Raw genomic sequence first — 26,376 nt, forward strand, 5'->3', positions numbered from 1 at the left:
TGCTTCTTTGGGTTTTGCAAACAGAGGAGTGGACTCAACTTAGTTTTCTAGGGGGGAGATGTTTGCAGCACAGCTGAGCGGAGCTTGACTAAGCATAAATTAGGAGAAATTCATGCATATTTTATAGGGATGCACAATATAATCGGCCCCCTATCGGTATCGGCCTGTATCGGCCTTAAAACTGAATATCGGACATCGGCCACCCCACCGATATTTAACCCGATATTTGATCAGCTTCTGAGTTTCTAAAGTCTAAAAAAAAACTCCTTTAAAAAAAACTACTTCTTCTTCTTCCTCAAAAACTTCTTTTTTACAGACTTAAAAACTTCTAAAGACGAGGGAAAAAATATTGATACATTAAAATATCACAATATCTTCATATGCTGATATATTGCCATTTAAAAACACCATATCAATCTCTTTTACTAATGAAATATTGCTATATGTCATCGTTATGCTACGAAATCCCCCGAAAATTCACAAAATGTTGCCATATTTTAATATGTTGATATATTGACGCGGTATCGATCTATTTTACTAACAAAATCTCACAAGATTTTGCAAAATATCACGAGAGTTTGTAAGAGAACGATGAAATTTCACGAGATTTTGAAAGTAAAATAGATCGATACCGCGTTTTTTAAAATCAATTTGATATCAGCATATGAAATTATATTTGAGTATATTATTTTTCAAAGTGTCTGAAATGGATAACAAAACTGCTATTTTTAATGACCACTTATTTTTGTCCAGCTTTAGCATCGGTATCGTTATCGGTTATCGGCTACATGAGTTTTAAAATATCGGCATATCGGATATCTGCCAAAATCCCAATATCCTGCATCCCTAATATATTATATACATATTACAGAGTAAGAAGAAAGGATAGGACAGAACTCAGCTCTTCACCTACACCTGAAGGCTAAAGGACACTCCTTTGAGGACAACAATGTCCATATTCTTGCAAAGGAAAAAAGATGGTTTGAGAGAGGGGTTAAGGATGTCATCTTTGTTAACCTTGAAAAACCATCTCTCAAAAGAGGAGGTGGTCTTAGACATAACCTTTCACACACCTACAAGGCACTTTTAGGAACAATACCCAGAAGATTCACCTCTGACCTGCCCTTCCTTGACTCATACTTCAATGAGACATGTGACCAAAAACAACTCTGATGAGGGAGTTAACGGCTCATCAGAAGCCGCTAAAGACCATTAAAACCACCCATGTGACCTCTTTGGCCAATTCAGTGGGAGGGTTCAAAGCCACCTTTAGTGTGCCTAATTACTTGTTAAACCTACAGTATATTAATCTCAGTGCTCCCCACCACTAGTTAGAACTGAAGAAGCCTCTTGGATTAGAGGCAAAACGTCTCGTAGAAAACTTAATGTCCAATTGCCTTGACTGAACTTTTTCAAGGTTGATTATGACCTGGATGAGTGGGAATCTTCACAGATATATAAATGTGTAATTCTGCTTTGTAGCAGTTAGCTTTGTAATAAGGATCACCCAGTTTGTCTGGCTGTAACTGCAGCCTTCACAATAAAAGAGCATCATGTTTTTTTGGTTTCGAATATCCAGTCACAGCATATTTCTCTTTAAACCTTTTCATTGCTAACCTACCTGCCAAAAATACTTTTTGGAGATCTAAAATAATCGGAATCAAGGGTTTTATTAATCCTCTGAACAAAGCCATATTCTCAGTGGGCACAAGAGCAGGAAAATTGGGCTGAAGTTTTCTTCCCTTCATTCACATTCTGTTGAAATGTGGAGCAGTTATCTAGTCACAACAAGCTAGCTTCAAGGAGACGCATCAGAAATTTCATTGTTTGCCATGATAACAAGTTTTTGCATAGTGTTCCACTAAATTTGCAGGTCTCATGACTATAAACTTTGGTAACACTCACACACACACACCCCCCACACACACACACACACTCATTCTTCTAGGTGCTGAAAATGCTTTCCTGGGAAACCAATTTAATGAGAGTTTTGTAATAACAAGATGTCAGTTTCTGGGATTTAACAGCACTACATATCCCCAGACAGTTCATTATAATGTGCCAAGCCTCACACTAATTATTAGTCATGTTGTTTCCTTTCTCTGAGCTTCTTTCTAAATCTGTTACCTTGATTATAACCCTCTGTGGGCAGTAATTTTCTATAAACTTTATTACCATTTATTACTTCTCTTTTTTTGCATCAAAACGTGTATGTGCATATTTTCTTAAAGCACATATTCAAGACAGAAAATGTAAAAGAAAATCTGTACTTTTCCGGATTTAATAAACCTAAAAAACTATTAGATCTTTGAATGTTTAGAGACCTGCAAACAGATCAGCTTAATGTAAAAATCTATGAGTCTACTAGCATCTAGGGACCCACTTCTTGAAAAGCTCACTTTAAGTGTGCTAAAAGTTTATTGCAGGATGTAAAATTATTCTACAGTAAATTATAATTTTAAATCTTGAGCAGTATTCATAGCAAGGAACATTAGATTACTATACTGTTTATTTGATTTGCATGTTTCACTAGGCAGAAAAGAGGAAAGTCTTCCATGAAATCATGTTGCAGCTGCATTTAGGAGTCATTACGGGCCAATAAACAAACTGGCAAACTCACACAACCAAACAAAAACCATAGCAGGTCAGCTGTTTTGTTGTCCTTGTTTTGTTTTTCACCTGAACACAGCAGCACATAGAGAAACTCAAACTTTAAGCCCATTATTATTGATTAATGTGCGCTAATGCAGCTCAATCATTTTTGTCATTACAAAGAGGAAAGACAGACTTCCAAAATTGCAGTTTACACTTTTCCCTGCATTTTGAGTTAAGCTGAATGTTGATCAAAACTTTTTAATGCAACATGTAGGGCTGCAACTTACGGTTATTTTACAAATCGATAAGTCTTTTCATTATTTTTTCGATCATTCGATTAATATTCAGATGCTAATATGCTAATTTTCTTAAATGCAAAATGTTTTTTTTTTGTTTTTTTTTTTTAACAATTTTGATATAATTACTGCTCTACTGTAAGTGGGTCGCTCTGTCAGCCAAAGGCATGTTTTAGAGTCTCAATTTCCCAGTTAATGCTAGGGCTAATGATAGCCCTAGCAACATGGTTGAACTTGTGAAAGGCTTTGGAAATGTTTCCCTCCTTATTAAACATATTTGTCCCCTTATATAGTAGCAGACACTCAGAATTTCTTCACTTTCCTTGATGAGTCCTTGGCTGGTCCCCTACAGTTCCTTTTTAAGCCAATATTTGTACTAAAATATTCTTTCTGTTGTGATTTTTGGACATTAAGATCTAAAGAGAAGCATCATCTCATGGTCAGACCCTGTAATTCAGTGAAAGGGTGGAGTCAGAGTAAAATATATGCACACCCAGGAGAAGGAGGGGGTCACTCCAGTGGCTGGAAGTTGGACAGGATTCTGCTGGGAGTTGCACCGAAGTTGGCTGCCATTCAACTGGCGTTTGACTGGGAAGGACCTTTTTTGATTGGCTGCCACTGTAACCATAAAACTGAATGCAATTTTTGTGGCTTTAGTTTATAGCCTTAGATAAAGAGGTTCAGCAGGAATTTCTTTAAGTCACTCTTGAGCCATTTTATTAATTTTCTTCCATAATGTCAAATAAGTGGAATTGTCTGAATAATAGATGCCCTGGTTATAGATTTTCTCTTTTGAACCCTACATTGGCCTCTTCTCTGCCAGTTTGCCTGTCCTGTCAGTTTAGCTGATGAGCTTTACGCCTCAAGTTTGTCCTTTGAATTTTTGTTGATTGATTAACAAACCTCTGGGATCTTGACAGAACTGCTGTTGCTTAGCCATCCAGCTCAAACCCGTAAATATTATGAAAGATATCCACATTTACAGAATACAGCAATCAGGCTGTAGCACATCATCATACTGAATCCCATGACATTTTCGATGAGGTGAAAAATGCTTTTATGTTTGGATTTAGGACAAAACATCATCATCTTGTGATAAATGCAGCAAAACAGCCATGATCTCAGGAGAAATGGTACCTTAGCCACATTTTAGAGATCTCCTTTCAGCAAGGCTCTGAGATTATCCAACAGTAGCTTCAGCCTTTCTCCCTTTATTTTTGTACAGTGTTCTATTATAAACCCTGGTACCTCTGCTTAAAGATCCTTCAGGATTCACTGACCAATTTTTGCTTCCTTCCTCTTATTTTATGTGGTCTGTTAAATTTCCAAAGCCAATATATATATTGGCCAATATCTTTAACAGAATCTATGATTTTATGTGTTTTTTCATTTTATTCGCTGCAAATAAAATTCCCCTTTGACTTTTAAAGAGTTACACACAAACCAGAACTTCATTAATGAAAAAAGTTTAGCATATTCATAAATTGTGTTTTTTGATAAGTTTAGACTAAAAAGCAAAAGCCAGCAGATTCTTTTCCACACCCCTGTAATCTTGAAACTCCAGCATGCACTGCCTCTGCGCTGCATCGATACCTTTCAGGTTGGACCAATAAAAAATGCTAATACATTCCAGCTAAAAGTATTTTTATTAAATCAAATCCGACTGTAAGTAAAGTAAAGAAAGTTTAGCCGTCTAAAAACCTCCACCATTGCTATGAACAGCTTATCTCCCAGATTTTCCTGGTGTGCGTGTGTTTAAATGTGGGAACGCCCTGTGGTGGATTTTCCGCTGTGTTCTGTCAGGGAAGAAGCTGAATTGTGCTCTAAACCTTCTGCTCTCTCACCTGTTAATCTGCCAGTATTTGACACTACATGGCTGCTCCGGTCAGCCCGCAGCCATTTTCGGTGATAGATAGAACAAGCTAGAGGCAGTAGCAACTGGGAGAGAGACAAATGCAGTGAGAAGTCAGCATGTATGAGGAGATGGGGGGGAGAGAGAGCGATGAGAGGATATAATGACAAAAATCATTGAGATCCAAGCTTTTGTCCTTCATTCCATTGTTTCTTCTTCCAATCTGAGGGGACGCTCCAGCCCTTTCTCCAAAAACTGCTGTCCTCTTTGGGGTTGGGTATGGTAATGCAATCACCAGAAAACACTGTCTCCATCTGTCTGGCCTAAATTGAACAGGCTCACAGCGGCTCCCAGGAGTTTGAGGCTGTAAAACAGAGGAGGAAGAGTTGGAACAGGGTAGTTATCCTTCCTGTCTGTTCGCCTCCCGGACAAAGTCTCAGCTCTCCAAAGGCTCAGCAAATACGTTGCATCATCTTCACGTTTTTTTGCTGCCACTTTCTTCTAGTTTTTTGAGCCAGGGTTGTAAAAGTTACAAAAGTAACAAAATAAAAAAATGTATATATATGTTTGTGGCTTTTTTCAGCTTTTTTTGTTGCATTTTTCAATACCGTAAATAAGTGAAATGGAAGATGGATGCATCATCAGGCTGAATGATCTAATATTCCTGCTGCTAGATGATTAAAATATGTGATATCCGCAGAAATAAATGGTTGCTATGTTGATTTATAGAAGAAGTACCTGAGGTTTGCTTGTGAGCTTAGTGTCATCTCTAAAAGGTTGAGCTGATGATCAGCACACAGAAACTACTTCTGATCATACCTTACTCCCCGTTTCAATCAAATTCAAATACTTTTATAGCCCACGGACTAAAGCAAGCCAGGTTTATTTATATCACACTTTTCAGTGGCAAGGCAATTCAAGGTGCTGTACATGAGAAACAAAAGTACATAGGCAACACAGAGAAGAAAAGTGACATGTTGATTTAAAAAAAGATAAAATAATTGGTGACAAATTATATAAACGATAAAATTATTAAGAAAAACAAACAAAAGTTAGACTTAAAACTTAACTAATAATTTTTAGATAGAGTAAGCAAAGGTCACCTTAAACAAAAGTGTTTTCAATATCGATTAAAAGCCACTATTTCTGGCAGTTTATTCCAGATTGTTGGATAATTAGAACTAAAGAGCCATAAGAACTAAGCCACACTCCTGATCCATTTTCAGCCCATTGATCTCCCTTATGTAATTATATTTTAGCTAAAACTGTGGATGTATTTGGTGGAGAGGTTGCATGGTAAACAAAGACAAAAAGGTAAATAACTGTATTTGCAACAGTCTAAACAACTGAGTCGCCGAGCGGCTGATTAGGGGAATTCCTGTCGACGCGCTCAAAAGTTCAGCCCAAGATGCAGTTCAGATCCTTTTGTTTTATTGTTCTTCAAAACATGCAATGCAGCTTACAAAAAAAAAAAAACAATTCCACAGGTTTGAGCCGTGATCAAGCGCATAAAAACATCCAAAGCTTAAGGCGGTCAGCAAATAGTAAACATCCTCCATCACCCACTCACTGAAACTCACCAGGTGAGCAAAACAGGTGACCTTACAAATCACTGCTGACACCACGTGGTTAAAACTATGGCTCTCCACCACAAACTGTAAGAGTAAAATCATACCCTGTTCTAAAAAGGTCAAATGCATTTTTTATGGCCTTTTTTTTTACTGAGGGGGCAGTTAAAAGACTCCAGCCTTTTTGTGATTCAATGGGGTTAGTATTGGAGGCCACTTTAAACGTCGGGGAACATTTCCAAGAAGAAAATCTGCAAATATAAGAAAACTGCTTCCAAGCAATGCATCCACTGCTGTTTAATGAAGGTATAAGCAGAAGAAAATACTCTTAACTATAACAATATAGAAAGATATTGACAAATTCCTTTTTTTTTCATTTCTATTAGCAAAACCATGAACAGTTTCCTTTCAGTTCAGACAATGGTCGTCTATAAAATACAATACATAAAGTCAAGCTGTTACAAATGGGAATAAGTCCAGTGGTTATTCATGCTTTTGAGGCACATTCTAATGCCTTGCAGGAGAAAAGCACCAGTCACTTGCAGTACAGGGGCTTCAAACAAGCTTTCCCTCTGACTTTTATTATTATAATTTAGATTAAAGTCATTTTGCAAATGCAAATTTGATTTGCTTAATGGAAAGACTTTATCAACAGCTATTACGGTTAACCCTGTCATGGAAGAGAAGAGGAATAAAGTAAGAACAGACAGATGACGAATGCTTTAGCCACAGCGCCCTTCAAGCCATTATATAAGGAAAGTTTCTCCCAGTAATAAAAGCCCACTCATGTCCTCAGAGTTCAGCCAGGTCTTGTAATTAACTCCAGGGTGTTATTGCTTGGAACCTCCCGTGCTGATGGTTCTGGTCAGCAGAGAGATTCTCCTGTGGAGGTGTATCACCTGCCATTACGGTCTAATTATGACCCTCCTTATCTTTTTCTTGGTGCTTTCAGTGACCCACCACTTCACTGCTTCTAAGAGGTTCTTATATTTATGAGGTTTTAGGTGGAAGAAGAAGTCCTTAAATAAATGGGGCATTAATTCAAATTTATTTTAGCTTATCCTTTAGATAAGTACTGTATTGTAACTTTCTTCTCTATAATGTGGCTCTAAACTGAACAGATCATGTTTTAGATTTCCAATCTTTGATCAATCAAAATTAATAACACACTCAGTGGGGCTCAGGACCCCCAGGGACCCAAATATAGCATTGCAAGTTGGTTATCACAAATTCATTTTAAAATAAAAATGATGTTAAATATTGGAATCATTTCATTTCATTTTTTTTATTTGAAGTTTATGCCTCTTTTCATTTTATATATATATTTAAATTAATATAGAGCGAAGTGATTCCATGCATTTTTGGAGGGTCTCCAGTCTGCCGCAAAATTATTTCAGGACAACAGATTGAAATGTTTGAGAATCTCTATTTTAGCTGATAGTGATTTTGCTTCATGCTGGGTTCTCTCTTACTGAATGAGCATTATTGGCCGCCTTTGGGAAGATATAAGACATTCAACTATCATTCCAAGGTTTTTAGTAAATCCTGTTTCTAGAAAAAAGTTACAGTAAAAATATAAAAGAGCCCATTTACTTCACACCCAATCAGGGTTATTTTTATGATTACAAACTTTTTCCAGACATTAAAATTAGTCTTTGAATTTTAACTCTCTTCGACCTTCATTTTGTTTTTCTTTGAGCAATATAATTTCCCATAATGGAACTTTATTAGGGTTCTCCATTAGAATCATTGGAATGCAGCTGTGTTAATAGTACAAACTCATTTTGACCTTAAGCGCAAATAGTTACTCAAAATAAATTGTTGTTTCGTGTCTCTAAGCTCTCATTGGAAGAGCTATACATGTCTGAGAATCAGCACAGTCAATCTGTTTTTTTTTTTTTTTTATGTAAAACTGACTCTATGAGATCAGATTTGACATTTATGAGTCAAGATGCAGAAAAGCGAACTTTTTTGGAATTATCATATACAATATGTAGATATTTTCTTTCTATCATACTGCTGATGTCAAATATTTAATGTTAGACCTGATATGATTATTTTCTTTAATTCTTTTCACATTTCAAATGAATACTGTTAGTAAATAGTGAAACAAAGATAAAAATCAGCTTTTTTTATCTGACTTTCTCTTTGATTTTTTTTTTTATCTTTAAACTAACTTGATTTGTATTCCGCTCCGAGGAACTGTGGTTTTCTTGTATTGTTTCATGTGAATGATGCTGACTCAGCCTGGCTATATATTGACCTATATTGTTTTACGGTTTAAAAATACAGCATGTATGTCTAATTCTGGTCCCTGCGGCCTTGTGGCTCTGCTGAGTGGGCCTTTTTTCCTCCTCCTTTCTGCTTTAATGGTGGCATTCACTAAGGTTCAAACAGTGGACCTAATGGGGATTTTAGCTGCTGCCTTTTTTCCCCACAACAAAATAAAAGGTACAGTAGCTGTAACTGTACACCTACAGTACCTACATATGCATTCACATGAGGACTTTGAGGCATTTATGAAACACTTTGTGATCTAAAAAAATCATTTCTAAATAGAAAATACAAAATTAAACCAGAAGCAGAAAGATAAGAAAGATGTGAGCAGTCAAAAAGGGATAGTAATAAAAACAACAGAGGAACTAAGTACACTAAGGGCCGGATTTATCAAGATCCAATTTTGCGTGCAGTAATTTGCGCTCGCAAACTGGAATTTTGCGCGAGGGGGCTGAACCATGGTTTGCGGGTGATTTAACGAGCGTAACTGGTGGCAGGTGCAAAACTGTTGGAGACGCCCTATTTAAATGATGGTTTTTCGCGTTTTGTGGTTTGCGGCAAAGTAGTTTGTAGTTTGTACAAACTAGTGCATTAAGAAATTTAAATCTTACAGTGACACCCCCACCCCCTCCAAAAAAAAAAAAAAAAAAATATATATATATATATATATATAGGCTATATATATATATATATATATATAGGCTATACATATATATATATATATATATATATATATATATATATATATATATATATATATATATATATATATATATATATATATATATATATATATATATAACTTTGGCAACCTTTATTCCCTAAGGTGGTATGTGGCTGAATTTCTTCTTCACTGCAGTAAAAAGAAACAAAAAAAACAGGTTTTTTGCATTGGCCTGTAGAAAATTGCACATACCAAATGGCTCACAAGAAGTGACTGTGGATGAGATTACTGCGTGTACGCATCCCCGCAGCATTGGCATGTTGCTCCACAGGCGCAGAGGTCGGGGTTCTCCGGTAGGGCGTCAGGGCGACATGGCATTCAGAACGTTGGACAGCACTTCTGAAAAACGAGATTGGGAGATCCCAGCTCTCGCTGCAACCGTACGCTGGAATGACCCAGATGCAAAAAAGTGCAATGTTGCAAGGAGTTTTGTTATAGCTGGTATTGCGTGGGTCCTCCTTGTGGCTGGCTCCAAATCCATTTGGAGTTCCCCCCAACAGCTCCAAAATGTCAATGCTGGATTAACGATATGTTTTGATGATCGTTTCCTTGTTCATTCCAAAAATATTCACACGGAGTGAAAAAATCTCTGCGTCTCCTTGCTTCATTTCGATGTCTCCTTCTTGCGACAATAACCGCTGCCATGTGCGCGCAATTACGCATACAGACCATTTGCACCTTCTTTTGAAACGTGTTAAATATAGTCAGATACCGTTAGCAAAATTGCTTTCAGGTTTAATAAATCACTTTGCGAGTGCTAAATTAATATATTTACATGTTCTCCTCCCACAAGACACACTTTTGCGTGTAAACGCCCCATATTGCATATTCATTGCAAAAAAAGTACTAAATGGATAAGGTGCGCTATTTAGCACGTATTAAAGACCAAATCCTTTTAGCACGCTGTTGATAGATCAGTTTGTACATTTTTTAGTGTGCGCAGTGAAATAGCTCACGTTTTTATACACGCAAACCTTTGATAGATCCGGCCCTAAGAGTAACAAGATGAAGAAAGAAGTGTTTAAGGTTCAGTTACACTGACTAAACTATTGATTAGCTATTATTAACTATATAACTATTATTGAACTTTTAGAAGGATTCATTACTCTTTAACTCATATAGCTCCAGAGAAGCTGCAGAGATCCCAAGTGGAGGAATTCTTTAGCATGACTTTAATATTACAGTCCACAAATCTGGCGGTTCCATAAGAAACAACATTAAAAAAAGCCACCAGCAATGCAGGAGAGACAGCAAATGTGGTGCAGGATGCTCTGATAAAACGGTACCATGATTTACCTTATTGACTTACATCAGAAATGCTGTAAAGGCCAACTCATAAACCAAATGGAAATAAGAGTTAGACCTGAATAAGAACTGAATGTAGAGCGCTTACAGAGGTAGTGGGATAATTATTAGAAGATGGAAAACAGGTTTGACTATTTACTGAAGGATAAACATCTGTAAGAGGCCAGTGAGCTAAAGATGAAACAGAACTGCTCTGCTTGAAGGGTTCAAAGTCCAGACCTAAAGTCACATCTTCCCAATATGACCAGGCCGGGGTTACATTTGATAAAACCTGCAGCTGGAATAAAGATTTAGTTGCTTAAAATATTGAGTTAAGAGAGCTGAATCAAAAAATGCACATCTGTTTTTTCACATTTAATCAGAAAAATATTTTAGTTAAAACCTTCTATCATTTTCCTTCCACCTCACTTTTCTATGCTGTTTTGTGTTTTTGTGTGCTACATAAAAACTCCACTAATGGAAATAAACAAAATGTAGTTTTAACATGATGAAAAGGTCATGCCGTATACATCTGCAAGCCACTGTGTGAGAATGAAACAATCGATCACAATATAAGCCTCTTGCGTTTGTTTAACAATCCCTCGGGTGAATGCATCATTACAGATTTTTGCTCCATGAGGACTTCATTACTCTTCTAACAGTCTGACAATACACTCTAACACTGGAAAATCTGCTCTGTGAAATATGATTATCTATCACTGCTGACTCAGATTTTCTTCTACTTTCATAATAATTACGTGTGTTTCTTACAATTACATGTCAAATGTTTTAACACATCTTTCTATTTAATTTGCTGGAACAGCTGGCTCTTCAAACTGAAGTAAACAGTGAATGTATTGGGGCCTATTTTCATCAGTGAATAAATTCTCATCAGGTCTTCTAATTACTGCTCCTGGCAGCAGGTCTGTGAGGGCAGGGATGGAGTCAAAATAAACTTTTCTGTTCGTGCAGATGTTTGTGTGTTGATTGTAATAAAAGATTGGTTTGTTTGGCTCAGTGGAGTCCTTTGGCTCAGATGAATAATGTAGCTCAGATACACAAGCAGTAATTGTTAATTAAGTTGGTTCATTGTTGATCTTCTGGTATTAGGAAATATATGAAATACATCCAGCCCTCCTCTATGAGGAAAGCTGAGAAATTGAATGTAGAAATAAATATAATTTTGTTTTCAAAGATTTGCGTACAGTAACTGAGATAATTTGGCATTAGGTAGTGGTATGGATGTTTGTTATCCATCGGATTCTCTGTAAGGAAAATAAGCAAAGGTATTGCTGCACCACTGGTATCTGTGTCTGCTTTTTTTATCCATCCAACAATACAATAATCATCCATCCATCCATCCATCCATTTTCTCATACATCCATCAATTCTTCCTTCCATCCATCCATCCATCCATCCATCCATCCATTTTCTTATACATCCATCAATTCTTCCATCCATCCATCCATCCATCCATCCATTTTCTCATACATCCATCAATTCTTCCATCCATCCATCCATCCATCCATCCATCCATCCATCCATCCATCCAATCTCCCCATTCATCCATCAATTTTCTCATCCATCCATCCATCCATCCATCCATCCATCTCCCCATTCATCCATCAATTTTCTCATCCATCCTTCCATCCATCCATCCATCCATCCATCCATCAAATCTTCCATCCATCCATCCATTAATTTTCTCATCCATCCATCCATCCATTCTTTCATCATCCATCCATCCATCCATCCATCCATCCATCCATCCATCCATTCTTTCATCATCCATCCATCCATCCACCAACCCATCCATCCATCCATCCTTCCATCCCTCCACCCATCCACCCACCAACCCATCCATCCATCCATCCATCCATCCATCCATTCTTTCATCATCCATCCATCCATCCATCCATTCTTTCATCATCCATCCATCCATCCATCCATCCATCCATCAAATCTTCCATCCATCCATCCATTAATTTTCTCATCCATCCATCCATCCATTCTTTCATCATCCATCCATCCATCCATCCATCCATCCATTCTTTCATCATCCACCCATCCATCCATCCATCCATCCATCCATCCACCAACCCATCCATCCATCCATCCATCCATCCATCCATCCCTCCACCCATCCACCCACCAACCCATCCATCCATCCATCCATCCATCCATCCATCCATCCATCATCCATCCATCCATCCATCCATTTTCTCATACATTCATCAATACGTTTTAACCATCTAAAAGCGTTTTGTGATTCCACTCTCTTTTGTTCAGTGTCAGGGTTCCACTGACAGCAATGTCATGATACTGCCAGCACCATGCTTAATAAGTAGCACAGTGCCATTTATTCTGAAAGCCTTACGTTGACTCATTCAAAACTTCATCTTGTCATTTAGAGAATGTAGCTCAATCTGTAAAATAACAGCAATATCTCTGTTGGCTATCTGCATTACTCCTTAAGGGCCATAATCTAGTATTTATATAATAGCAAATATCTATACTTCATATGAACTAGATTAAAAGTTCAAATGTCACCTCAGACTTCACCAGTTCTGTTCTGTAAAATGGAGTGTTTTTTGTTTTTTTTGTTTATCATATTGTGTGTATACATAGTGATGTGTGAGGAGAGGCTGCCTTGAAAGTGGTTTTTAAACCAATGGAAACTTCTTTCAGATTGTTGCAACTATGTCTAAAAATGCTTTGTCCACAGGGAACCAATAACTTCAGATAAAATCTACCAATTCTGCCCCCAAAGTGATCAAATATCTTAGAATGATGTCAGAATAATAATGTGGTCAGATAAAGGTTTGTTGTTGTAAAACAACATTTATACTTCTGAGAATATTTTAGAAATATTGTTTGGTCTGTTTGTACCTGTATGCATAATTTAATATAAAATTATCAATAATAAAGGCAGACTTTATAAATGTAGTCATAAAGACAGCTGTAGAGTCCAAACTACTTGCTCCTGCTACTCATAAACTGCTTCATAACTTTTTCAGAGAAGAAATGGGAATATTTCATCTAGATGAGCTATGAGAAGTTGTTTGTTTGCCTTTTGAAGAAAAAAGGGAGCTGCCAACCTGCTTTTGTGGGTTTTGAAATGTACTTCGAACTAAACGTTTTCATAAACCCAACAGTTATCAGTTCTCTCTCAAGTCCTTTGTGCACTGTCAAAAAAACAAAAACAAGACTATGAACTTTTCCAGTATTCGGTTAGTTAGATAAGAGGAGGAAATCATGCAACAGGAAACCTCAGCTGCATGGAATGCTAATATTAGTTCATAGGAAAAAACCTCAGAGAGGATGAGCTCTGTAAATCAAGCTGGGAAATAAAAAAGTTTCTAAGTAGACAAGCAGTGGCTCACTTGGACCAAGATGAAGCAGATAAAGATGCGTCTTCCCACATGATTACGCTTATCCCGGTGGTGGCGTGCCTCAGGGAGTAGCAGTGTCTCTACACCAAACAGCATAGCAGATGTCAAACAGTTTTTCCATCACTTTCTTTTTTTTTTAAACAGACTCCAAGCATATGGGTTGCATCCATTAGTGCAATTGACTGTATTTCTTTCAGCCTACCCTTTGCTCTGCTCTCTTGACTTTATACACAGCAACCCACTGTCAGAGGAGGGTTTCTAAACAGTCTGGACAGCGTCAGAGTGTTGGAGACAGAAATGCAAACTGCAGCTACAGTTCAACCACAAGACCCGAGTCTCACTCCCTATTATGTCAAGCTGTCCTCTCGCATTTGTGGATGTGCAAAACGTTGCGGTTGTCCCCCGGTGGCTGTGTCTCATTTTTCAGCGGTTTCCTTCAGATGGGATTAGCTTATTGCAGAGCTTGTTCGGCTTCAAACGGCTTCTTTCACAGAAATCAGGAAAAAAATATTTTTTTATTAACGTCTACAGGCTGTGTTACTCTATAGCCTGGGAGTCAGTAAATGAGACACCTGTTTGACTTCTCTCTGTTTCAGCCAGAACTCATTTGGAGCTCCGCAGCACTTCCATACCCCGCGGTAATAATGGAACACTTTAGTTGTTTCACAGACATGAAGGCGATCTTGCCATTCGAAGCAAAGACCAGCAAAATAAATCAGAGAATGCTCAAAAACACCCTGTAAAACCAATATCCATTGGCTGTAACCACATGTTGAAAATACATTTAGAGGCTGATCTTAAGAAGGTTTAATCTTCAGAAGCTGCAAAGTCATCTGAGTTTAAGAAGATGCTTTTCTGTTTGCGTGCGTGCCCTTATCAATACGAAGATCATGTTCTAATGTCCATAAAGTGCAAATTCATGGGTGCAAGGTGTGCAAATGTAAGTAGTTACAACATGCAACATGATTTTCCAAAATTTTATCTCAACCACAGCTGCAACTTTTGCATTTTTTATTTGTACTGCTAAAAGTCAAGTATAAACTGATGCAAAAATGTCTGCCATGATTTTGGCAACAAAGAAGTTATTGGTTCAAGCTAGAAGATGGAGATATAATGTGTGCATGTAAACATATTTGGACATAAGTCAGAAATAACAAAAGTAGATAATGAAAAAAAAAACATCTATGTAGGTGAGCATAAATTATTGCATCCATTCATCCGTCCAGGAAAGACTTTCCCCCATGTATTTTAAACATAACTGATCATCACTTTCACTACAAAATGTCAGAATGTTATTTTTTTTCTGTAGTAAGCTGCCAAAATTCGAGCTCAGGTTTTGTTTCTGGCCGTCACTGCCCTCCTGGCAAAGTTCTCCATCCTGTTTGCACTGCCAAAGGCACATTAGGATTTCTAATGGCAGACTTTCTGAGAAATCACTGTAATTCACAGTAAGTGCAGTTTCATTTCCAAAGAGGCTGGAACACGGTGTAAAAACATTTACAAAACAGAAGATATTAAAACCCTTTTGTTTTATTTGCTGCAGGGGAGAACAATAAATATATAATAAGGTGAAATTCAATTTTTTTGTGTCTTTTCATTGCTGTTTCACATAAAAGGAGTGCATTTGTAACTCCTAGAAACACCTCATTTGGAACAGACCCCTAACATTAAAAGTATCACAGAGAAGCTTTAGGAACGCAGCTCTTCCTGTCATTTAGTGAATGTTTCAAAGATGTCATGATCAGCAGTGTTTTGCATTTCTGTGTATTCCTAAGTTTGTATTTGTGTTAGTGCTTGCTATGATTTGGTAGTGATTAATTTGGGAGTTCTCTAATTTGCTCAGCCGTTTCTCTCCGTATGAGAGGAGATGCTGATCTGATCTTGATGTTCTCAGTATGCGTCTGATCCTCTGTTTTGCCACCAGCCTCTCATGTTGTTTTCCTGAATTCATTACCGTCAAAATAAACTCTGCTTGGGGGGAAAATATGAAAAACAAACAATCATTTACCTGATTGCATAAATGGGTACATCATTACACTGATACCTTATTCTTAAACCTTTAGATTTAATTTAGACAAACTTTATTCTTGAGTTCACATCTATGGAAGTTAGTCGGACTCCAAAATAAAATGACTCCTCCAATTCTTGATATTTTCTCATTTTCAATCTTGGTTGCAGAGAAATCAACAGTCTGAAGTATAATACTATAAATGTAGACGATGATTTAATAAAAATAGTTTTAATTAATTGTATAAAAATGTAAAAGCTTATACACATTATACAAAAGTCAAGAGCAATGCCTATTTTTCTTTTATAAAGAAAAATAGGTGTAACCATTAGAGATCAACCAATACAGTTTTATTAGGGCCAATGTCACAAACCGATTACTTTGACACCACTCTAACTGATCCCATCAATATATACTGCCGATATTTTTGGGGCAATTTTTAGAGCTGAAGTTTTTCTTTCCCAGTTTGTGTGATAAAAAAGAACAAAATCATAAATGCTACATAAAGCTGAATGTGAACTAAAAAGTAACATTTACTAGGAAATGAAACAATTATCGATAATTATTTATAGCAGGAAAACAAGAAAACTGTTTCTTCCAAAAATGTAATGTAATAGTCTGATGTAATGGTCTGTTTCTAATGACTATGTACAGAGAATCAGCAGTACTACCCTAAATGTCTAGGCTTAGGAGGGATTTTTCAAAACGACGGTCTTTTCTTCTAGAAAATCAAATATCCAGGCCTGGCTGAAAATTTTCAAGTGCTTTTGATAGTTTGATGCTCTGAAGACCCAAAACAACTGCTGTGCCAAAAGTCCAAAATGTAGCCAGCTAAATTAAGGAGATCTCCAAGACAACACAATGTCTATTTGGAAACATGGTGGTGGTAGTAGCAACGTAATTAGAGGTTAGTCTTCTACAAAATGAATCTTTTTTGTCAGTGTGAACTGCGATGGACTGGCAACCTGTCCAGGGTGTACCCCGCCTCTCGCCCATTGACAGCGACATATATTTTTTTTATGTTCTTTTTGTTTCTGCATTTTCTATTTATTTTTTTCCTACTTGCTTTGATTCTGTTTTATTATCCTATATTTTAATCATATAAAGCACTTTGCATTGTCTTTGTACTGAATTGCCTTAGCTGCAACAGCACCCCTATAAGCGTGATGGAAAATAGATGGATGGATGTCAATGTGAATGACTAGCTCGACAAATGACCACAGATATCTGCTACAACACAGAAGTCAAAGATGGACATTATTTCTTTAGCTTCATAATAACTCCCCCATCAAAAAATCAAAAACAAAATCATCACTTCACCAGAGGAAGAGTCCCCAACTACTTCAGACAGAACATCAGTGCAGTGACCCAAAGTGTGTTTTGGACAAGAGCTATCCTCACCATCTGATTGATTTGGATTCCTTTCAAAGGCAGAGCTGTGCAATATTAATTAGGCAAGCTGTTGCAAACTGATGGACTCCTACTAGCAAATACTAGATGCTAAAGTTAAGTCCAAAGGTGTTAATGTAAAGTTTTAGTTTAAGGGTGGGCATACTTATTCAGAAAGGCTGTTGCACCTTTTTATTTTTTACTGTTTAGAGGGTTTTTTTCTACTATGTTAAAAGTTATAGATAAAAATTGTGTCAATTACTCTAAGCTTTCATTTTCCCTGCTTCTTTTTCAGTCTTTCATCCTAGATTTACCAGTAAATAAGCAGGGATTAATCAGTCTCTTAGAAGTCAGTCCTTGCCAGCAGTCAGCTCACTGTTTAGTCAGAGATCTTAGCTTCTGCTCTGTGTGCGTGGAGGACTGTCAACAGTTGGGGGTGGTTTTAGAAACTCATTAGCCTGCAGCTTATTAAGACTTGTAGAGTATCATGATAATAGCTTGAAACGCAGTAGCAGTTGAGCTGTAGTGTCCTCTCCCATTATACACCTATAAGGAGCTCTGTGTGTGTGCATGTTTGCTCATAATCTGCTCAGTTTCCTTCAATCTCCTCAGCTTAATACTGTTCACTGTCACTGTGCAGCAGTGATAGCATAGGTTAGCCTGCAGCCAAAGCAAGCCAGACATATAGAGGCACTGGTTTAGTGTGGGCATAAAAATAGGGTTTTCATTAAAAGGATAAAAACATTGCAGAATGGCTTTCCTACATAGCTGCATTATGCTTATTTCTGCTCTGCCTTCAAAAACATCAGCATATGAGCTTTTCTCCACATTGTTTTTTAAATGCATTCATTTTTTTTCTTTCTTTTATGTCTCTGTTGTCATTATAGCAACAGCATTGCAGCCTCTGCAGTGTGTGCCTTCAACCTGAGCGCCATCACCCAAGCCTTCAATGGGCCCTTCCGCTCCCAGGAGAATCCCCGCTCCACCTGGCTTCCCACACCCAACCCCATCCACAACTTTCAGGTGGGTTTCGCCACACAGTCTCTTCATGGCTGAACGATACTCTTAATTAGCTGTAATGTTTAAAGTTACAGAACTATCATAGATTGTTTTCAGTTCTGTTAATTTGATCTCAGTCATAGACAGAAATCTGTCAAGTGGGATGTGATTCTGTATTCAGCCTACTAATACTTTGCACAATATTTTGCTGGAATTACAGCTTAAGTTTTCTCCCCATGTTGTTTGCAACTTTGCAGGTTGAGAGACTGAAATTATTAATAATTATTATCTTCTGTGCAAGTTAGCAGAAACTCTTAAAGATTGGAGGAAAACCATATATAAACTGTATGTTTTAAGCTTTCTCAAAGATTTGCTTAATTTGTCTGGAGTTTAATTGGACAAAAACAGGAATGCTTTGCTCAAACTATACCTACTCATATTACCTTCGAAAAATACATTTCCACCCGTTTCTCAAGTCTTTTTCAGACTTCAGTGTATAATCCTTCCAGATCTGCTCTGTATTTTCCCATTTATCCAGAATACTGGTGTATTCTCTCTATACCATCTGGTGTGTCACTGCTAGTCTGTGTTTATACTAAGATTGAACTGCACAGTTTTGCAACTTCCAAAGCCAACTTGTTGCACGGAATTTGTTTTAAGGCAATTGATGTTAAGTGGGATGCATTTAAATGCATGTTTGCAGCTATTTAGTGATTAAATATTTAAAAACCATTTACTGTATGATTTTTCTTCCACTTGAATAACTTTTTTTTTGGTCTATCACATAAAATCACAATTAAAATGCTCAAACAGGATGTCTGTGAACCAAATATCCAACTTTTTGTCAATAATTCTATCTATGCATTTACTTTTCAAAATCTAAAATCTTTTTACTTTGTTGTACACTTTGAATACAACTGGGAGTTTAATTATTAAGTATATAATGTTTAAATTATAGAATTATTTAATCAAAATACCATATGTCTAAAAACATCTACTCACTGTTTTGGTAGAGAGAGTGCTTATGAAAAGTTTAATCGAGCTAAAGTAGCTGTGTTAGATTTTAATTAACAGTATCATCAAAATTGGAGTAATTAGTTAGATTTCTTCTTTACTGAAAAAATAGCACCATTGCTTACATCATTATTATGTAATGTTGTTACTCCCAAAACTGTAAATGAAAATATTATTTTATTCCTGCAACGGTCAGTTTGGGTAAAATCCTTGCCAAAAAGGAAAAGGTGAGGAAGAGTGTGTTAACGCTCAAGTTTTAGTCCTAAAAATATGTGTTTGAGCACAAATTTATATATAGATATATGTGTAATTGAATTCATTGTATTTCTATAGCACCAACTCAGAACACATGTCATCCCAAGGCAATTTACAGTTCACCAGATCATCCAGTCAAATTGATTCAAAGTTTCTATCTAAGGAAAACCAGTTGATTGCATCGGCTTGAATCCCTCACACAAAGCATGCTTGTAGCGACAGTGGAAGAGTAATGTCAGCTGTATCAGAACATCTGATGTAGTTTAAGACTGAATAATATTACCTGTTTATTTTAAAGAAATAAATGATATAAAAGCAATAGCTCATGAATATATATGCAGAAAACAAGAGCAGCAGCTGAGATGGGTGATTTCTGTTTTTGCAATGCTTCTTGTTTTAGAGAGTTTCTTGCTCAGGCACACATGGCTGACATGAATGGGTCATTAGTAGGCTCCTGCAGAACTGGGGGAGATAATTTAACTGATTGAATCAGATGAAATTGAGGGGACACATTTAAAATGTGCAGGACACCAGTCTCTGAGGAGTGGGATCAACGGGTCAGGCTGATGACAGTAATCAATCATTCCCACACGCGGCAATTACTCTAAATCAACTTGATATAAATGTAATGATTTAATATGACATCTCAAATTGGTATGGATAGAGCAATGAGTCCAGCTTTAGTTTCGTTTTTTGTTTTTTTTATGCAGGGATGCAGCTTTTGAAAATTAAGGTCAAGAAAATAAAAGATATGAGACCTACTTAAGAAATACTGAATATCAGTTTGTTAATTGTTTGACTAGCAGGTTCAGTTTCTCACCATGAATGTGACAAAAGTTACTGATAAACACGTTTTTGTTAAATTACTGGAATTGGAAGAAAATATATTTATTGCATTGCTGGTGTAGCATGAAATAGGAACCTTAAATTAACTCTGAGATTTCTGATCATCCAACATTTTCAAATCTAAATGTCTCATCATAGGCAGAGGAAAAACCTCTACGATATTATTGCTCTACTCTGTTCAATACTCCTTACATCTACCTCCTCTTGCTATCTTCTGCCTGATAGCATCCCAGAAAGGACTGTAACAGTTAATCAGATTAATCACGATTAATCAATTATTGAAATAATCTTCAACTAATTTAGTAATTGGTTAATCGTAACTAGAGTATAGAAACTTTAAAACATGCCTTTAGCTGACAGAGCGACCCACTTGGAGTAGTAATTATCTAAACAAAAATATGTCAACAATTTGCATTTAAGATAAAAAAATATATAATCTTTTTCATCTGCCCATATGATCTACTCAGAACGCGTAAAGTTGAAATGTTTTAGTTTCACAAGGTTTAATTTCATAAAAAAAACTTCTTAAAGGAACCTTTGGCTATCCAATTATTAATCGATTAAATGAAAAAATAACCACCAGATTAATCTATAATAGCTAGTTGCAGCCCTAATTCCATTCATCTCCTTACTTGTTCTAGAAAGTCCTGCTCACTTTAAGATTGTTTAAAATACAGTTAAACCATGGGAAAACATTTGAGGCTAACATCAAGAACATGGTTTGATAGTTTCATGTTTTAAATGAATGATGTTTTGCTCCTTTTTTCATTCATATTAGCATTCTAAATTTCCCTCCGTAGTGTGGTACCATAAATGACAAAGGCCCCAATGAGGGTTTGACTGAGCGCAGCCTCCAGGACGCACAGCGGCTTTACCTGATGAACGACGTTGTCCAGCCTGAGTCTGTCGATCCTCTGGTCATGCAAGATGATGTCCGCTTTTCAAACCTTGTTGTGGACATTGTTCAAGGAATGGACACTCTTTACCACGTTATGTACATCAGCACAGGTTAGGTTTGCCTCAGGTAGAAATGTTGCCACTCTATATCCATTGGCCTTGAAGAAAAAGTGCATTTTAACAGAGATCTTCCTGTTTTTAACTAGAATACGGCACCATCCTGAAGGCTCTTGCAACGCCTAACAAAAACCTGCAGGGTTGTTACCTGGAGGAGATGGAGCTCCAGCCAACTGGTGTCCGGGAACCCATCCTGAGCCTACAGATCCTGCACAGCGACAGGTCACTCTTTGTTGGCCTCAAAGACAAAGTCCTGAAGATCCCCCTTGAGAGATGTTCCTCCTATGAAACTGAGACGTGAGTAAAACATCAAATGTGAACGTGCAGCGAAAAAGTGTCCATAGATTGACTTGTTTTTGGGACCGACTTTGTGTCGCCCTGCAACACATCAACATACTTCAGAGCCTAACTCACTTTACCCTCACTATAACATCAACTTGAAGGCACACACTGATAACTGCTTATAGTTATAATTTTCGAAAGGAAAAAGTCATGGTCTTGCTCGGAACAATGCTCTTTACTCCAGTGAATAATATATATTGAAATTATATATTAAAAAATAAATAGAAACTAATATGCAGGTAAAAAAAGTGGAATGCAGCACACACTTTTTATGTCATGAGCTGAGTCTGAATGTTCGCCCTAGTCACTATATAAGACACTATATTGGTTATGCCATTTTAAATGAGTGTCGTAAGGTCTAGTGGATGAAAAAGTAGAGGACTCGAAATTTCCCACAATACACCTTGAAAAGTAGTGATCATCCATGGTCACTAGACGAGCAGATATATCCTGGAATGCTTTGCGAGGAGAGCTCTCCTCGCAAAGCACTTGTTGTCACAGCGGCCTGCTGTCGCCTACGGGTGTCAGGCACTGCGCGATGGAGGCGCAGTCACATGACCAACAGGGAGTGAAAAGTAGGAATCATCTATCCGAACTGTCATTTAACTGAGTTCACTATGAAGTCCACTATATAGTCCCCACTCTATATAGTGATTGAGGGATTTAGGGGTTAGGAACGACGTTCGGACACAGCCATAGTCTATTGTTTAGTTGTTAGGGATGTGTAGTGTTCATATTTTGGCAGATATGGTATTAATGTGTGTTCCTGAGGAATCAAAGTCAGTATAAATGCAGGGGTGGAGTCTTGACTCATAGCACTTGGCAAAGAATCAGAGTTAAGTCATTGATTTTATGACTTTAGACCGTCTCTATGTCTTTCCCCACTGTAAACCAATGTGTGTGTAAGTTGCCAATGAAATTAACCAAATAAAAAAAAAAGAATTACATATAAGCTCCCAAGAGTAATTACGTTACAGATACTTGACATAATACCAAGTGCAATAACATACTAAGAAAGTCAGAGATGGAAACGAAACAACTTACATGTTTGTCTGAATTGAAGGTGCTGAAAGAACAGCCAGTACTCCTGTTTTTGCTGGGATGAGATAGCTGACTTTAGGTAACCTCATTTCGTAACAAATGTTCAATTGAACCGGTTTTCATATGTGTTATTTTAACAAACAACACATGGTCAATTATTTACAATCAAAATATAATTTAACTTATTATACAGACCTGATTGAACTTGAAATATGAAGCTCCAGACTTGTGACTTCACTTATCTGTCTGGACTTGAGACTCTACTATGAATTTACTTGAGGCTTGACGGCAAAAACTTGACACTTACTTGAAAGAAACAATGACCTGGTCCCACCTCTGCTTATTGGCAAATTAGAAAGTTTTATGCAATACTTTACTTTTTTTTTTTTTACTTAACATATTTGTGATTGATCCTTATGAACTAATACACATTTTTCCAGAATACGTGCTTTTTGTACCAGTTAACATCATCTTAAACACAAGGCTTCTTTAACGGAAGCAGATGAAGATGATGATGATGTGGTTTCCCTGAGCATGTTGCTGGCTGTAGATAAAAACATGCTATAGGTACCGAATGAATGTGTAAAATTGTACCCCCTTTAGCCTTGAGAAAAAATGACCCCTAACCAGATGCTTCCCCAGTTTAAAAGTATTCCCTCAAGCCCTTACTTTTAGCCATGATTGTTTCCTGTAGCAGTTACTTATGATGTCATCACGCTCTTGTGCGTGCAATGCAGTGTTCATTTTTGTTGAGAACTAGTCTGACCTGAATTTTTCAGTTGCTTATTAAATGAAATGTGCATTTACCATGTTTTCTGTTCTGAGTTTTTATCCCAGGCTGAATTGATTACTGTATTTATTGCTCGTTCAATCAGTTCTTCTCAGTGCATTCCTTTATACCATGGCTTCATTGGAGCTGTTTTTCCTTTTTCATTACTTTTGATTCTGCTCATGATTCCCATTCCTCCCACTTGACCTTCAAATTCCAATTCAGCTTTCCCTAAAGCAATCCCTCTTCACCATTATCTTCCCCGCCACCTGTCAAGATTTGGGTGTTCCAACATTAAACTTGGCAGAACCAAAAGGGCCATCATAAGATTTTTGGTGAAATCTAAAGTTTTTAGGAATGAAAATCCTGCTGGATTATTATTAATATAAATATTTTTATTTTATTTTGATGTTTTGACATTTTTAAAATCATTTATCATTCTTAATAAATGTTAAACTAGCAAGGTGGTCCTGGGTTAAAACCCCAGGTCTGTGGTATTTCTACACAGAGTTTGCATATTCATCGCATGCATGTGTTGGTTCTCTCCAGGTACTTCGTCTTCCTCCCGAAGTCCAGACCATACATGTTAGGTTAATTGGTTTCTCTAAACTGCCTTATAGTGTGGTAGTGTTCTATTTGACCTGTATGTCTGTCTGTTGCTCTGTGAAGGACTGGTGACCTGTTTGCAGTTGTAGCCTCTACATGAATAAGCTGGTATACACAGGGATGAATTAGTAGGAAGATAACTACTGTACCACATTTCCACTTCCTATCTAACTGTTAGCACTACTGAGGACCTTTAACATCTTTTTGCATTAGACCCAGTTGACACAATATACTAAGACTTAAAATCTTGGCTTAGCTAAACTGTTTGCAACTCACCCTGCTGCTCTCTTTCCACAGTGGGTGTTCTAAATCTTGTTTGATGCATTTGGGCAGTTGATTTATTTTAACCTGTTTGGTCTACAGCTGCAGGCAATTATCTGTCCACAACAGGGATTAATGCCTGCAAGAAATCACCGATAATCATTAAAGTCCTATGGTACCAGACAAATGACGAGGGCGGTATCTCCTTCTGCTCGTTAGGGAGAATAAATTAGAAATAAATTTGTTGTGCTTTTTGCTGTAATGAAGTCCAGCAAAGTACAAAGACAATACTTTTTTTTTATATGCAGAAAAGTAAGAAAAGAAAAAAAGTGGATAAAGTTACTGCTCTGACTGATAAACTTGTCTTCTCACATTCAAAGGAATTATTTCTGCAGTGCAAGGGTAAGATGACTTCAGCCTTACTGTTATTTATATGAAAATTTCTCTGCTGCAGAAGAGCAGGGAGGAGGTGAAAAGCTCGCTGGCTGTTTGTCCAACCTTCTGTGTCTCATCAGCTCACTTGATCAGGATCTAAGCTAGCCACAAAGCCCTTTCAAAATCGCCTTTGTTTTAGCATACAAATAGCTAGATGCTACATCCGCTCCATGTATATGTTTGTGTGTTTAGAAAAGGAGGTCTACCAGATTTGTATGCAGGTTGGTCCCATGTTGCCATTTCTTTAAACTCTTAAACAGGGTAACAGCCGTTCATACCCTTTGAATTCATAAGCAACATCCAAAAGATTAGAGGCAGAGACCTAGAAACACAGCAATAAAGACACAAAGAGCATTAAAAACAAAAAGAAACATAGAACCTTTTCAAGATAAAACGTTCTAAGACAAAAAAAACAAAACAGTGAATCCCAGAGGTAATAAGAAAAGGCGGAAGAGAAGGAGGGCGCAGGAAGGACAGAATGCCCCCAATCTACTTTGCACAATTCACCTCACCCCCATGGATCACTTACACTTACAATTTTTAAATGTGCTGCAGCTCAAGGCACGCTGAGCTCCACAGAACAGCAGATGCAAACCCGCCGATCAAGGTGATCTCACTCAGCTAGACTCAGGAAAAGTAGAGAAAACAAGATGGATGGTTCGAAATAAAGAAAGAAAAAGTGAAGGAATGGATCTGCATATAAAGCACTGTGCAAAACTATTAATACCCCTCGAATATTGATATTTAGCTCCTTCTTCTGATCTACAAAAATGCTTTGTAAAGAAAACAGTCGTTGAAAGCATTATCTGCAGAATGAAACAAGGTGAGGCAGCATGCTGTGGGGATAACATTAACCAGGGGCAGGAGATTTTTATGTATAATAAGGAGATGATTGAATTTAGATGCAAGACATTTTTTAGAACACTAGTCAAAGGTTTAGTAGAATTTAGACTGCTATAAAGGTTTCCCTTCCTAACAGTACAGTAACCCTAAATATACATCAGAACAAAAGGTATTGATGTGTAAATCTGGCCCAGTCAAAGCCCAGATCAAAAGTTTTGGCCAAACTGATGTAAATAAGCACATTTCACCTACAGTAATCTATATAATATGAAGCAATTTTGAAAAGAGACGTAGCGTAGCTCAATGCGACATAACCCAAAGGACTTGCAGCTGGAATTGCAGTAAATTTTAATATGACAAAATATTGACTCAGGAAGGATAAATACAAATTCACATCACAGTTTTCTAAACTTAAGTTTAATAAGTGTGTCATTACAACATGAGAAGTTGTGAAAAGGTAAAATATAAAAACTTTTTAAAAGGATGTTAACTTTTATTTATATTTATTAAGCTTTATTTTTCAATTATCCTGAAATAAAATCTTTAGCTGGTAAAATATTGAAAAA

The 26,376-nt window shown here is 37.0% G+C and overlaps 1 protein-coding gene across 2 annotated transcripts in view; it reads left to right on the forward strand.

Annotated features, from left to right (window-relative positions):
- sema5ba (sema domain, seven thrombospondin repeats (type 1 and type 1-like), transmembrane domain (TM) and short cytoplasmic domain, (semaphorin) 5Ba) overlaps nucleotides 1-26,376 on the forward strand; it is a 304,696-nt gene that overhangs the window by 219,412 nt on the left and 58,908 nt on the right. For both annotated transcript variants that reach the window (XM_038277743.1, XM_038277742.1), the window contains exons 10-12: nucleotides 18,273-18,408; nucleotides 21,300-21,507; nucleotides 21,603-21,810. In XM_038277743.1, coding sequence (XP_038133671.1) covers nucleotides 18,273-18,408; nucleotides 21,300-21,507; nucleotides 21,603-21,810 — 552 coding nt within the window. The remainder of the gene's footprint in view (nucleotides 1-18,272; nucleotides 18,409-21,299; nucleotides 21,508-21,602; nucleotides 21,811-26,376) is intronic.

The sequence above is a fragment of the Cyprinodon tularosa genome, unplaced genomic scaffold (genome assembly GCF_016077235.1).
Source record: "Cyprinodon tularosa strain WSP-4 unplaced genomic scaffold, ASM1607723v1 ctg134, whole genome shotgun sequence".
Taxonomy (NCBI): Eukaryota; Metazoa; Chordata; class Actinopteri; order Cyprinodontiformes; family Cyprinodontidae; genus Cyprinodon; species Cyprinodon tularosa.